The 14,656-nt window shown below is 29.7% G+C and overlaps 1 protein-coding gene across 4 annotated transcripts in view; it reads left to right on the plus strand.

Annotated features, from left to right (window-relative positions):
• LOC134724931 (poly(ADP-ribose) glycohydrolase-like) overlaps positions 1 to 14,656 on the plus strand; it is a 37,371-nt gene that overhangs the window by 14,260 nt on the left and 8,455 nt on the right. For all 4 annotated transcript variants that reach the window (XM_063588311.1, XM_063588310.1, XM_063588309.1 and 1 more), the window contains 8 exons: positions 572 to 674; positions 1,782 to 1,880; positions 4,631 to 4,750; positions 4,992 to 5,075; positions 6,998 to 7,072; positions 9,904 to 9,996; positions 11,180 to 11,340; positions 14,307 to 14,389. In XM_063588311.1, the coding sequence (XP_063444381.1) occupies positions 572 to 674; positions 1,782 to 1,880; positions 4,631 to 4,750; positions 4,992 to 5,075; positions 6,998 to 7,072; positions 9,904 to 9,996; positions 11,180 to 11,340; positions 14,307 to 14,389 (818 nt within the window). The remainder of the gene's footprint in view (positions 1 to 571; positions 675 to 1,781; positions 1,881 to 4,630; positions 4,751 to 4,991; positions 5,076 to 6,997; positions 7,073 to 9,903; positions 9,997 to 11,179; positions 11,341 to 14,306; positions 14,390 to 14,656) is intronic.

Genomic DNA, 14,656 nt, shown 5'->3' on the forward strand with positions numbered 1-14,656 from the left:
ATTTTGTCATATCATACAATCAAAACCTTTATTTATTAATCCTTTGATGTCGATAGCTATGAATGCAATCAGCTGATTATTGATTTCTGTCAAAATCTTAACGAGTTCAAGGTGAATTCCGAGTATTGTCTGATAGGTAAAGTCAGAGAAACCCAAAAAAAGTAAATAAACAAGATGGCTGAAAATAAATCGTTATATATATTTCTTTCGCCAAATTCTTTCGCCAATGACGAATTTTAATCGCCACAATTATTATTTTTTCGCAAATTGCGAAAATGGCGACCCCCAGCGGAAACCCTGTATATATGAAACAATTACAAAATCTGTTTGCAAATGATAAACACTAGTACAAATGAAATGTGAATATTTATTTTTAATGAAGATTTGTTGGTTTTTTGAAATACTATGTAAAGTAAACAAGTGATGAGAATATTTTCTATGTCACTTGTTTTCACCTTTAATGAAAACTTGCTTGAAATAATATCTCTTTATTCATTTGTGTAGTACAATTCTTAAAATATAGCCAATGAAGTACTTTAGATAATTTAATGTTCATGATTTATTTAAATAGTTCTGACGTAGCAGACTCTCAAGGTTCTCAGGATGGAGATAGTGTTAAACCAGATATACCAACCAGGAAACCAAGTCAAAGAAAAGCTAATTCTGATTGGAAGGTAAATAATCCAACCCTTTATGATAGAGGGAATTTTTTTTATTTAAACATATATATAAATTTTCGACCTGTTAATCAAATGTGTTTTGTTTAAATATACTTTTTCACTTTTTTGGTCTATTTGAAAATGTTGTTTGTGCTGTATTTAGACCCTTCTACAACAAAATTTGTTTTACATGCAAACGTATAAAAATTGCAGTTTTTATCTGACGCAGTCATAGGTTTGAATGTAGTTTTCAAGTTTTTTATTTTTTCGTTTGGGCTTGTATCATATTTTCCCTCTGGTTTATATGATCGGTTCATCCTATATTGACTTTTAAAATTCAAGAGTCTATCTGAAATTGAGGGAAAATTATATGGCCTTCCAAATACCGTTTTGATGCCTAACATCATTGAAGAGACATATATTGTCGAAATCTAGATCTGGTGTACAGAAAAAAAATATTGACACCTTGTGTTTGTGGCATAACATCTTGGCCACAAGTTTATCGTTTTCTGTTTAGTATTAGATTTATATTTAGATCCATTTTGTTTCATCTGGTGATCAATTTTATTTGGCAATTGCCAATGGCAGTCACCAGGGTTTGAGAACATCAGTTGTTCAACATTTTAGGTAAATGCGTTTTGTTTAAATATACTTTTTCACTTTTCAGTCTTTTGGAAAAATGTTGTTTTTGCTTTATTTAGACCCTTCTACAACAAAATTTGTTTTACATGCACACGGATAAAAATTGCGGTTTTTATCCAAAGCAATCATAGGATTGAACGTAGTTTTCAATTTAGATTCGTTTATATATATAAATATATATCTTATAAAGCAGTATGGTTACAGTGCAGGCGATTTGGTGTCACGATATCTCAGTAGCATGAGTTCGAATCCCGGCGAGGGAAGAACAAATTATTTGCTTTCTTTACAGATCTAACATTGTTGGGTTGATGTTTAGACAAGTTGTATATATATATACATATATTTGTATTTTATTTTTGTATTTCAATTTTTCAAAGACAAATAAATTGTTATATACAAATTGCCTATAGCTAAAATGATTAGTAATGATAACATTAAGTTTTCTTTGAAGTAAACAATATCATATGTTTTATTTTCTAGGGAAAACCTTTGAATAGACTGAATAAAATGCCTGACTGCATGGATAAACTGCCAGCTCTACATTCAACAGAAAACCATACAGTTCTTATAAAAGTGCCAGTAAGAATTATATATACTGTAAACCAACTAATAATCGCAAGCAATTTATTTTTCATGACTTTCGCGAATAGAAAAAAATAACTCGAATCTGTAAAACTACGATTTTTGCTTATTTATCTTTATTGAGACAATTTTAGAATCACAAAATTAAATCACCGGGAAATAGAGTAGAAAGTACTTTTAAACAGAAAATAAAGTATCTGCTAAAATAAGTTGGTTTACTATAAAAATGAAGTAGTAAAAAATTAGTCTTTGTGAGGTGAACAAACCCAATACTGCACAAAAAACTAAAGATTGAACAACATTAAACCTACCAACTGTGCATTCCATAATCATCCATACTCTAGAAATAAGACTAGAAATGTATATATATTAAAGTCTATGCAGCATTATTCAAAGTTGAAAAAAAGTATTCAAGTGCCCTTTTTATACAATTGCAAAAATTGAAAATCTTTTGGTCGTATATTCAAGGGGTACAATCAAAATCACGTGATGGATATACACACACACATGAAGTAACAGTCGAGCAGACCGCTTGAAAGGTAAGTAGTTGTATTTACTTGTTTATATCAATAAAATTTAATAAATAAGGTAGTGCACCGAATGTCGGATACTATCTAGTTTTGAAATACACAATTATCCTTGCTGGAAAACGTTCAGTTAATGCTAACACTTCGACACAGTTCCAAAATTTCACCAGATAACTGTGTCGAAGTGTTTGCAATAACTGCACGCTTTCTAGCAAAAACAATTGTGTATTTTAAAACTACATACTATCCGACATTCGGTGTGCCAACTTATTAATCAAAATTTAATTGATATAAACAAGAAAATGCAACTACTAACCTTTCAAGCCGCGAGTTCGACTGTAACTTCCTGTGTGTGTATATCCATCACATGATTTTGATTGTACCCCTTGATATTGGTATTACTTTGTCGGTGTTGTTATCGTTGTGGTCATCAACGTCTTTTCATCATCTGAAGACATTTGGTTTTTGCACTATGACTTTAGTATAAGTGAATAAAACTCTATGAAATTTAAACACATGGTTTATGACCGTGAAAGGAAGGTTGGGATGGATTTTGGGAGTTTTGTCCCAACAGTTAAGGAATTAGAGGCCAAAAAGAGCCCAAATAAGCATTTTTCTTGGTTTTCGCACAAAAACTTTAGTATAAGTAAACAGAAAACTCTGAAATTTTAACAGAAGGTTTATGACTACAAAAGGAAGGTTGGGATTGATTTTGTGAGTTTTTGTCCGAACAATTTAGGAATTAGGGGCCAAAACAAAGGTCCCAAATAAGCATTTTGCTTGGTTTTTACGCAATAATTATAGTATAAGCATGGAAGTAATATTGAAAGGAATAACATCCTCATCACTTCAAAGGTTTCATCTGTGTTACCGCCAATTTTTCGATAACTTGATAATTGGTTTAAAATTTGGCATGAAAGTCGATTCTTCACACCTGATCGATCAAATCAGTGACACTTTTCGGTCATTTCCATATTCACAGAGAATTTAAACAGATAAGTTTTGTCGTATATACGTGGGGAGTAACCCGAATTATTCATTTGTTATTTTCCGTTGATGTACACTGCCGAATAGCTTCATTCATTCAATTTTTTGTTCTAGTCCAATTTTCCTTTTCTGGTTATTTTGATCTTAACAGTTTAAATCGACAGCTATCAAATATGAAATTGGAGAACATGGCTAGGTCATTATCAATTTTAATATTTACAGACAGTTTAAATGTATACGTTTGGACACCCTTCAGTTATTAAATAGGAATAATCTAAGTCTTTCGTGTATAAGTAAATGAAAATATTCACAATTCTAAACAGTTCTATCCTATAATTTATAGTTCTTGATACATAAACTAAGTTGTTTAAAAATGAATTTGCTATAAGACAGATATAGCGTTGAGCTCATTTTGTCTTTTTTTTTATTTTTGCTGTAGTTGTTAAGGTAATACAAGTATTCCCCAATGAACACTTTTAAAAAAAATATATATGTATTTATTTATGACCATATTATCCCCATTTTAGTTGTCCAGTTTCAATAATGTAATCAATCATTTATGACATATACATAAATTTAGAATACTTGAAGGTCTCAAAAAACTTTGCACATTTCAACAGTAAACAAATATCTATGTCTAGATTTGTCTACATTATTTTGTTTAACATCATGTAAAACCTGATTGATTCATCGGTATTTAACTGTTTTACTAGGGATCAGCTTTTAACCGTAAAATACTTTTAGAACAGTTGAAAACAAATGGTAAAAAGCAAAAATATGCTTAATTAAATACAATTTTCCATTCTTAACTGTTATAGTTTGAACAATTTTCGTCCGTTTTTCAATTTTTGTTCACATAAAACGACTTCTTTCTGAAATTAGAGGTTTTATATGTTACAGCACCACCTTCTTATAAATTAACCTCAGATTTCACACAGGTACTTCATAATTAGAATCATTCTGTGTCAGAAACCTATGTTGTGTCAACTATTTAATCTCAATCCAAATTCAGAGGTGTATCAAGCTTGAATGCTATGTCCATACTTGCCCCAACTGTTCAAGATTTGACCTCTGCGGCCATATAAAGCTGTGCCCTGTGGAGCATCTGGTTTATCTTTTGGTTAAGATTACATTATTGCTGTCAAAACCTTTATGTGGCTTACTTTTGAGAAAAAATAAACATAGTGCATGGAGCACAACATTCTATATTATGAATGATTTTTAATTAAATAGTTCAAGTATGATCCAAAGTTACCACCTACGCCTCATCCAGCACAGTATAAAGATGGTTGGAATAATGACCATGTGAAAATGCCATGTTCTCCACAGAATGAATATCCTTTCCAAGGCAAGGTATGTCAGTCTATATAGGAAGTATAAATCTTACCATTGAAAACACTTTGTTTAATTTTCTATCCAACTCCTAGTTTGAAAATGAAAGAACAATACCACCTCAATTGATGTTCAATGCTTTTTCTTAAAATATTGAGAATACTTTGTTTTTCTATTTTGAATTTAACACTTTCCAGTTTGTGATACCAGATAGTTGTAGCAAAAGTGATTAAAAACACCAGAAATGCATATATACTTTCAGAATAATAAACAGATATTGAGAAAAAGGTGGGAGATTATTGAAGAGGCACTTCTTAGTAAAATACCAGGTCCATATGAGTTAGAGGTATCTATAAACTTATGTTACAACAATACATGTACATGTGTTATGATTTATATTTTTGAATAACAATGCTACCAGTGTTTCATTCCAAAAATATCTCTAGCCCAATAGTTAACTATCATACCTGTCAACTGACCTGTATTTTGTAGGTATGACCTGTGAATGTACCAGCTCACCCAAGATGTTTCAATACCTGTCAGGGTTTTCAAATAATCTGGAATTTCATCAAATGACCAGCAGTTGCCCGTAATCTGGTGTCATGCAACTTATAATGTACAATATGCTCAAATTTCCACTGAATAACAGCAAATGTATCTTGTTGATTTGAAGATATCATATCATAATTTTGACACTCTTTTGAATGAAGGACACATGTAATAACATTTCTCTAATTGTCTCGATGATTGTGCTCAGTTTGCAAATACCAATTATTCTACATTTTTCTACAGGTACAACCAAACTTTAAAACCAAATCTTTATATTTACTGTGGATTCATTTTTAGCTCACCTGGCCCGAAATTTTGCTGTTTTTGGTTATGATCTTGAATATTATAATAGATAGAGATAAACTGTAAACAGCAATAATGTTCAGCAAAGTAAGATTTACAAATAAGTCAACATGACCGAAATGGTCAGTTGACCCCTTTAGGAGTTATTGCCCTTTATAGTCAATTTTTAACCATTTTTCGTAAATCTTAGTAATCTTTTACAAAAATCTTCTTCTCTGAAACTACTAGGCCAAATATTTCAAACTTTAACTGAATGTTCCTTAGGGTATCTAGTTTATAAATTGTATCCGAAGTTATGATTTATCAACAAACATGGTCGCCATTGCTAAAAATAGAAAATAGGGGTCAAATGCAGTTTTTGGCTTATAACTCAAAAACCAAAGCATTTAGAGCAAATCTGACATGGGGTTACATGGTTTATCAGGTCAAGATCTATCTGCCCTGAAATTTTCAGATGAATCAGGCAACCCGTTGTTGGGTTGTTGCCCCTGAATTGGTAATTTTAAGGAAATTTTGCTATTTTTGGTTATTAACTTGAATATTATTATAGATAGAGATAAACTGTAAACAGCAATAATGTTCAGCAAAGTAAGATCTTCAAATAAGTCAATTTGACCAAAATTGTCAATTGACCCCTTAAGGAGTAATTGCCCTTTAAAGACTTTTTTCACAATTTGTTCATCATGTTGACTTACTTTAAAAAAACTTCTCCTTTGAAACTGCTGTATCAATTTCAGCCAAACTTAGGCTAAATGAGTTTCAGAGTATCTAGTATAAATTTTATATTTTATTTCCTTGTATGTCAAGAAACATAGCTCCTATGGCTAAAATAGAACATAGGAGAAAATGATTATTTTTTTTGGCTTTTGAAGAAAATAGGACGATCCAAAAACATTTAAATAAATTGAAAAGCCAAAATAATCATTGATGAGAGATTTAACCAAAAGAATTAAGGTGAGTGATTCAGGCTCTTGAGAGCCTCTTGTTTTTCTTTGGGGGTATCAATTTTCGTTGGTATTGATAAACTACAAATTCAAATGTTCTTTGAATTACACATCTTTTATGAAGTTGAATGCAGACATTGGAAAACCACAAAATCAAATATCAAAGAAAATGCAAGTTTTTTTCAATCCATGAAAATTGGTACCCACAAAAATAAACAAATCCACAGTATGAAAGAATTTAGTAAAGGTTTTAAGTAATTAATGATAGAAAAGAGTCCAGTTTTAATATTTTAATATCGGTTTTGCAGTGTTACTTATTGAGTCAGTATGTCTGTCTATGATGCATAGATCTCATGTGCCTTTAGTATATAGTACAATGAACACAAAAAGGAACATTTAGTTATACATAAATAACTCTTTATATTAATCTGTTTGCACTTATGATTTAGTGATCTGATCTTATTTATTGTAGGATGTAATACTGAAATATAATTCACGATATTTTGGCAAGTGGAATTTTGAGACATTGAAGAGTCTTTTTACAGAGGTAATTAAAGAAAAAAAATATCAACAGTTTGTTTTGTGTGAAAATATCTGTGCTGTCAACAATCAAGAATAATTGTACTAACATACATACAGGATGTCACCAGACAAATTCAAACTGCTACTCTTACATACGGCAGATTTTACAGTATTGTGTTCTGTCTCCTACTTTCATGTTGCTAACGTGACGGAGACATAAATTAGTAACGTTAGCGACATTTGGACATGTCACATTAGCAACAACATCTTTAAAAGTTAAAATGTATGCACACAGTGATGTTTAATATATGCCTGGAGTAATAAAATTGTACAGTCTGGTTTAGAATTTCTAAATATACAGAATGTCATTTGCAGGTGTACTTTATATCAAATGAATCCACAAGAAACCAATTCGTAATAGTAACATTAGCAACATCTACTATCATGACATTACGTTTTGTTGCGAACGTCTTTTTGATGGACGGAAAATATTTAAGGTCCTCTTGTAACGATATTACATACAACTTACCTTCTTTGCTTCCCCATCATGTGAAGGAACTGACTCTGAATCTATTTCTGCAAAGGGCGATATCGTAACTCCTATACAGGAGAGTTACAGAACTAAATATATGTTGCTCACGTGACACTGATTTGGACGGAAACCTCGAGCAGTAACGTTCGCAAAAAATAAAACAGCCAATGATATTGATTCCTCAAGTCCTTTGACCCCCTTCATGCCCTTACGTCATCCAAATTTAATATGATTGCTATTTTCAATTATTTATAAAACCAGGGATAAAAATAACTTCAATGGGCTGTCTGAGAACCAACAAGAAAATTGCGATCGTGACATACCACAATGGACGGAAAAGACGTGACGTTAGCAACAATATTATTTAATTACCTTTTTTAGCCTTTACCAATAAAAATCTGCCTTAAAGTTATGATTGAAACACAAAAGAAGACTTTTTATTAAAATATAAGTCCATGTTATTAGGCTCCACTTATAAATAATACTTCAAAATTCCACTCCAAATAAGCTGGATGTCAGTAAAGTAGGTCATGATGTCTATTCCATGTCCAATATTTTGAAATTAAAAACCCTCTAATTCTAACAAAAAACACAAACACAGAGTAATTTTTATTTTTATTTACTCAGAAAGACACATTTTATTCAATAACATAATGCATTACTCCATTACACAGTCTGTTTCACAGTTTCAGCAATTGCTTTTTTGATGGATACAAAAAAACAACAATTCCTTCTTATTGTAAAATCTGCCATACACAATTTGTAGTCATAGTCATATAGTTTAAAACATATGTATAAATAAGCAGATGTGAAGTGATTGCCAGTTAAATAACTATCAATTAGTCTAAACGATGTAACATATAATTTATAAATTTATCTGTACTTAAAACTAAACTATTGTACAATTTTAACAATTTCTGTAATTAAGGCGGCTCGTGGGTACAAAAATTTTTAGCAAAAAATTAAACCTTTATTTTTTCATTACAAATTTTATTTATTACACTATTAGTTGTTCCTTTATGATATGGTACAAAAAACAAAAAAAAAAAATGATTTGGTTTGGCCCCAGATGACTTTAAAAATTGAAAAAAGTCCAAATTATCTCCCTTTGGTGCAAAAATGCCATTTTTTGGCCTTAAATTTGAAATATCTTTTTTAACTCATCGGTGACCTATATTTTTTTATCATTGTTTTCAAATAAGCTGTACATAAACTAAATAACTGTAAAATTTAAGCGATTTCTTATATTAGGTTATTTTTTTATTTCGATATTTCCTCTTTTTCTCCTATAAGTTCAACAGAAAAAAATGACATTAACAAAAATGAATGCTTCTTCCAGAGGCAGATTTTAGCTTAAATGAACGGTGACCCCATTTTTTTATTTCATTTTTCTTTTAAGTATATGATAAAGTTTATTTATGAAAAAATATAGCGAAATCCTATATTAGAAAAAAAAAATTCATTTATACCCAGGAGCCCCCTTAAGTTCTTTTTTATGTCAATATTACCCTTTTCTCCTATTAGTTCCACAGAAAAAAATAACTTAACGAACATGCTTACTTTTTTTGAATGCAGATTGTGAGCTTAAATAAACAGTGACCCCATATTTATATTTTATTTTTCTATTAAGTGTAGGATAAAGTTTATTTATAGAAAAAAAACAGCTAATTCCTATATTTATATAAAAGATAATTTATACCCACAATCCCACTTTAAGATAAATCTATAAAGTTCGATTTTGTTCACCAATTTTATGTGCTTTCTATACAAATGGGCACCTTTTTGAAAAAAAATCAATCAGTAATATTTCAGGGAAAAAAAAGTGAAAATGCATTGGTTTTTTTTTCGATTTTTAGATACAGTTCAATGAGCCAAAGGTGTATGCAAAATTTGAAGAAAATCTGTGACATAGCCTATATAACTATTAACTGTAACTTGACAGTCAGGAGGGTACAAATAGTTCAGCAAAAATTGAAACATATTTTTTTTCATTATAAATTTTATTGATTACACTATTAGTTGTTACTTTGTGATATGGTACAAAATTGAACCAAAAAAATAAATTTGTTTTGTTCCCAGATTACTTTTAAAATGTTTATATCATTGAAAAATCTCCAAATTATCTACCTTTGGTGAATGTCTAAGGGACATAACTAAGCCAAACAAATATTTACCTATACAAGTAAATAAAACACACTTGTATAAGTATCCTACAAATTTACTTATACAAGTATATTAATATTTACATCTACAAGTAAATGAAAAACACTTGTACAGGTAGTATCCCTGACTGGTGTTTGTCAAGTCTATTTCTTATTTTTCAGAACCTTGCAGAATGTGAAAGAAATCATTTCTTTGGTGAAGTTCTACCAAAAATTGCAAAGTTAGCACTCAGTTTGCCTCATTTATGTACTCAGGTAACATTTTTGATTTAGTATAATAAAGTTACAATATTAATATGCAGACAAACAGATAATTGATTTATCGGTTTGTATTTGCATATTTTAAAAAAAGAAGATGTTATATGATTTCCAATGAGACATCTCTCCACAATAATCCAAATGACACAAAAATTAACAATTTTAGATCAATGTACAACCTTTAACAATGAGTTAAACCCATACCACATAGTCAGCTATAAAAAAGGCCCTGAAATACCTAATGCAAAACAATTCAAAAGAATAAACTATAGACCTAATTTATGTACAAAATAAAGTATGTAAAAAAAACCAAATATGTAACCCTGCAATAAATGACAACTACTGAATTACAGATTCCTGACTTGGGACAGGCACATACAGAATATGACATGTTTGAAAGCACCAACCCTCCTCTAACCTAGGACAGTGGTGTAACATATGAACAAGCTATAAAAATCTTGAAAAAGGTTTAACTCATCAGATTGATTCAAATAGAAAAATATTTAACAAAAACACAAAGCAGATAGGTACTGTTTCATCCCAACAACAGAAAGACACTAAATAAAGATTTGAGAGTACTCACAGTTTCTGACAGCTAGTTCAAAGCCAACTACAACTAATAAAAAATCATGCATCTAATACTAAATTATCAATCAGTACACATCCAATGAAGTTAGTGTAAAGATGTCATAAACAGTCAGAGTAAATCATAAACTTATGCAATCTAATTTACTGATAACAAAGTTAATATTAATACAGATAAAAACAATATTCAAAGATCTTATTATAGTGTTGATTGGTAACATTTTCAAATAATTTTTTTGAAAAGATCGATTAGGTTTACACGGATTGTTTCTTAATTTTGAGGCTCAGAAAACAACATCTTCATAAAAATGAGGATGTGATATACTGCTTGAAATAAGTTTTCTGCAGGTAAGAGCTGAGCAGAGTATTACATACATTTTGACGACTGATAATGGCTGTTTCATACTTTGTGCTTTATACAAATGCTCTGTTCAAAGTTATTATTTAAACCTTTTAATTCAGAAAATTACCAGCTATTAGTTATATTCATAGAAAAAAGCAAGAGGTTTGATAATTGATTGCTATCTCATTAATGTTTTTGCCATTTATTCATATCATTGACAGAATTTCAAACACATATGTATTACAATTTTAGCCCATTCCATTATTGAAGAAAGGGAAGACGAGAAGTATAACACTAAGCCAGCAGCAGATAGCCTGTTTATTAGCTAATGCCTTCTTTTGTACATATCCACGTAGAAATGCCAAAGGCAAAACTTCTGAATTCTTTAATTATCCAAGTATTAATTTTAATAGGTAAGTTAGAACTATCTTTTCAAGTCCTCAAACTGAAATGCTATAATTGTAGTTTTAAGAAACAGAGGGAAAATGAAACCAGAAGAGCAATGGTATATAAATGGAAAGGCTATTGATATATGTAACAAGTTCATGTATTTTGAAATTCTGTTTTATTATACTGATAATTTTGCAAATACTCAAAAGAAACTATCAGAACAGGGTAAAAAGGTTGTGTTTAGTATATTTGATAAAATACATGATGATAATTATAATCCTGACACTTTGTTGTCATTATTTGATACTTATGTAGCAACTACATTGAAATATTGCTCAGAAATATGGGCATTTCATATGGCACCAAATATCGAAAAAGTTCATTTGTGTTCTCAAAATGAGTGCTGTACTTAATATGATTTATTGTGAATAAGGTAGATTGCCAATGTACATTGAAAGGCAGTATAGAATGGTCAAATACTGGTTAAAAATTTGAGTACAGAAAATTGTATATTAAAGAATTGCTATGATGAGATGTATGACAGAAGTTGTATTAGAAAAATGATAAACAAAACTGGTGTTGTAAAATAACAGATATATTGTTTAGGTGTGGATTTAATTATGTTTGGTTAAACCAAAATGTAGTTTGTAAATATATTTTTCTATCAGAATTAAAAGAAAGAATGTTTGGTGCACATTTGTTAAGTTACTGGTTTTTTTTGAGAATTCAAATAAATGTATAGATACATGTATAGAACACACTCATTGCAATTTTGTTTAGACAGACCTGTAAATTATATAAACATAACATACATTTGTAAATATCATATATCAGCTTATATATTAAGCATAGAAATGGCAGATATTATAATGTTGATAAAAATAATAGACTATGTACAAATTGGAATACTAGCTCTATTGAAGATGAATACCATTTTATACTCGAATGTAAAAAAGACAGTCAAATTCAGAAAAAGTATATAAAAAAGTATTATTGGAGAAATCCTTCTACATACAAACGGGTGCTGGAGTTTCTCACTACATTGAAGACCCATTGGTGGCCTTTGGCTGTTGCCTGCTTTATGGTCGGGTTGTTGTCGCTTTGACACATTCCCCATTTCCTTTCTCAATTTTATTATCCAGTTGTTATCTGTCAGAAATATTTAAGAATTTAATGACTCTGGTAAATTTTTAAAATCAGCTGAAAAACTTAAAATTTAATTGCAGTAAATAGTATATTTGTTCTCACTTTATTTAAGTATTATATCATTCTCTGCTCTTATTTCGTATTTTGTATCATGTATTATGTATTATGTTTTCATTCATGCACACCTCTATATTTATATGTATTATATATTTCTTGAAAAATTCTTGTATTGGTGTAAAATTGTGTATATGTATCCTATAAGCTGTATTGCTTTTGGAATAAAGCATACATGTGAACCTCCCGACGGGAGTACAAAACTCCCGTTTTCAGGGGTCTCCTCCCGTCCTCCCGTTTAGGAGAAAAAACTCCCGTGTATGAAATATTTCATGAATGAAAATTTTCAGACGCCATATTTGATCATTTCTTACTACTGTACGGGTGTAATTGACACCTGTGTTAAATTTTACCTGTACAACAAAGAAGATGTATAATTATATGGCTTCACTTGACAGCTTGGGTGTCAAACATACTGGTAATCAACGATGTTTACCTCTGGCTAACTGCCGTTGTGTTATAAAAACGATGTGTATTGGGAATATTGAAATACATTTTTGTTACTTCCCTTTGTTTTATCCTGTTTTCAGTTATTTTGCTTTTAAAAATGTAAATTGTAAAAAGACTATAAATGATTGATATTTTAATCAAATAATCATAAAATGATGTTGATTAAATGAATTTAAATGTTTTGGGACAAATAAAAAAATATAAATTTATAATTTGTTTTAGCAATCTAGACCTCCTTTCAAGGATTAAATTGAAGTTTATATATTACATCTGTTTTGCACTCGTGAGACCGGACTAGACAATATGAATATGTACATTGTGACAAATAAAAGTTGTAGTTAGTTTAACTGTGATGAAACCTTGGGATTGAAAATGGAAGTTGTTAGTTTATGTAAGATTTTAATGTGTAAGCTAGAATAGCAAAACATGTTTTTAACTTTTTAAGTTTTCTACAAATATGACTTTCATGATGCTTAAAAGCCATGCAGTACTACTGTTAGTGTTTGTTATTTTTTTAATTAATTTATGATGTTGCAAATATACATGTAGAGCTTATTTCTTTCTTATTTGTCTATACATTTACCAATGATAAGGAAATGGAGACATGAATAAAAATCTATACAGATAAGATAAATAAATATAATGATTTATTTGCAAGTAGTGAACAATCATGTATCAACAATAAAACAAAACTAAACAAGAAACGGATTCTTCTTAATATTTTATTTTATTCAAATAGAAAGGCAATACGGATACTATAAACATATAGCAATTTGATGGAAATTTGAAGAAAAAACACAAGTTCTACATCATATGGTTACATTTACGACAAAATTTATGTCGATAAAAAACCTCCTGATCTGAGTCCTAATCTCCTGACCAAAATTTCCAAATCTCCTGATCTGAGTTTCACAGTCCATCACATGTATGATAAAGTATTATTATTGTGCTAGAAAAATGTGGCTCTATCGACATAATTACCGTTTTAACATTATTCTGAGAGTACATGTAATGAGAAATGAGAGCATTTCAGTTTTTCATACATTATTGATATATATTTCTCATCTAAACTATATAAAAAAAAAGAAGAAGAGAAACGAGAAACACTTATAAACCACAACCATTGAACATCATGTACAGTTTATGTAAATTATAAGGACACAAAGACAAAAAGGCAAAAAGTATGATATTAATCTACAGTTATGTTTCATTGGTAATCACACTACCATCATTATTTTTGTATGAAATATAATTATTCAAGTAACATTTTTGTTTACAGTTTATATGATGGAATGCCTAATGATGTAAAAGTGGAAAAATTAAAATGTATTATTCAGTACTTTTCAAGAGTCACCAAAAAGAGTAAGTTATTCTAGATGTATTTATAACACGTTTAATTTCTTTGTTTTTTAAGACAAGGATATAATTGGAATCTTTTGACATATTTAAGATATCTGCTTATCTTTACCATGCTTTTAAATGTAGGTTTTTAGGATTTGAATATTTGAATCTGTAACTTTGCTTATACTCTATGGTGAAAAAAAAAAAAAAATTTAATGTCTGTGATCTTTGTATTTGATTTTAATTTAGCAAAAAAACCCATTTAGGATTAGAAAATAATCATGCTGA

The sequence above is a fragment of the Mytilus trossulus genome, chromosome 7 (assembly GCF_036588685.1).
Source record: "Mytilus trossulus isolate FHL-02 chromosome 7, PNRI_Mtr1.1.1.hap1, whole genome shotgun sequence".
In the NCBI taxonomy this organism is placed as follows: Eukaryota; Metazoa; Mollusca; class Bivalvia; order Mytilida; family Mytilidae; genus Mytilus; species Mytilus trossulus.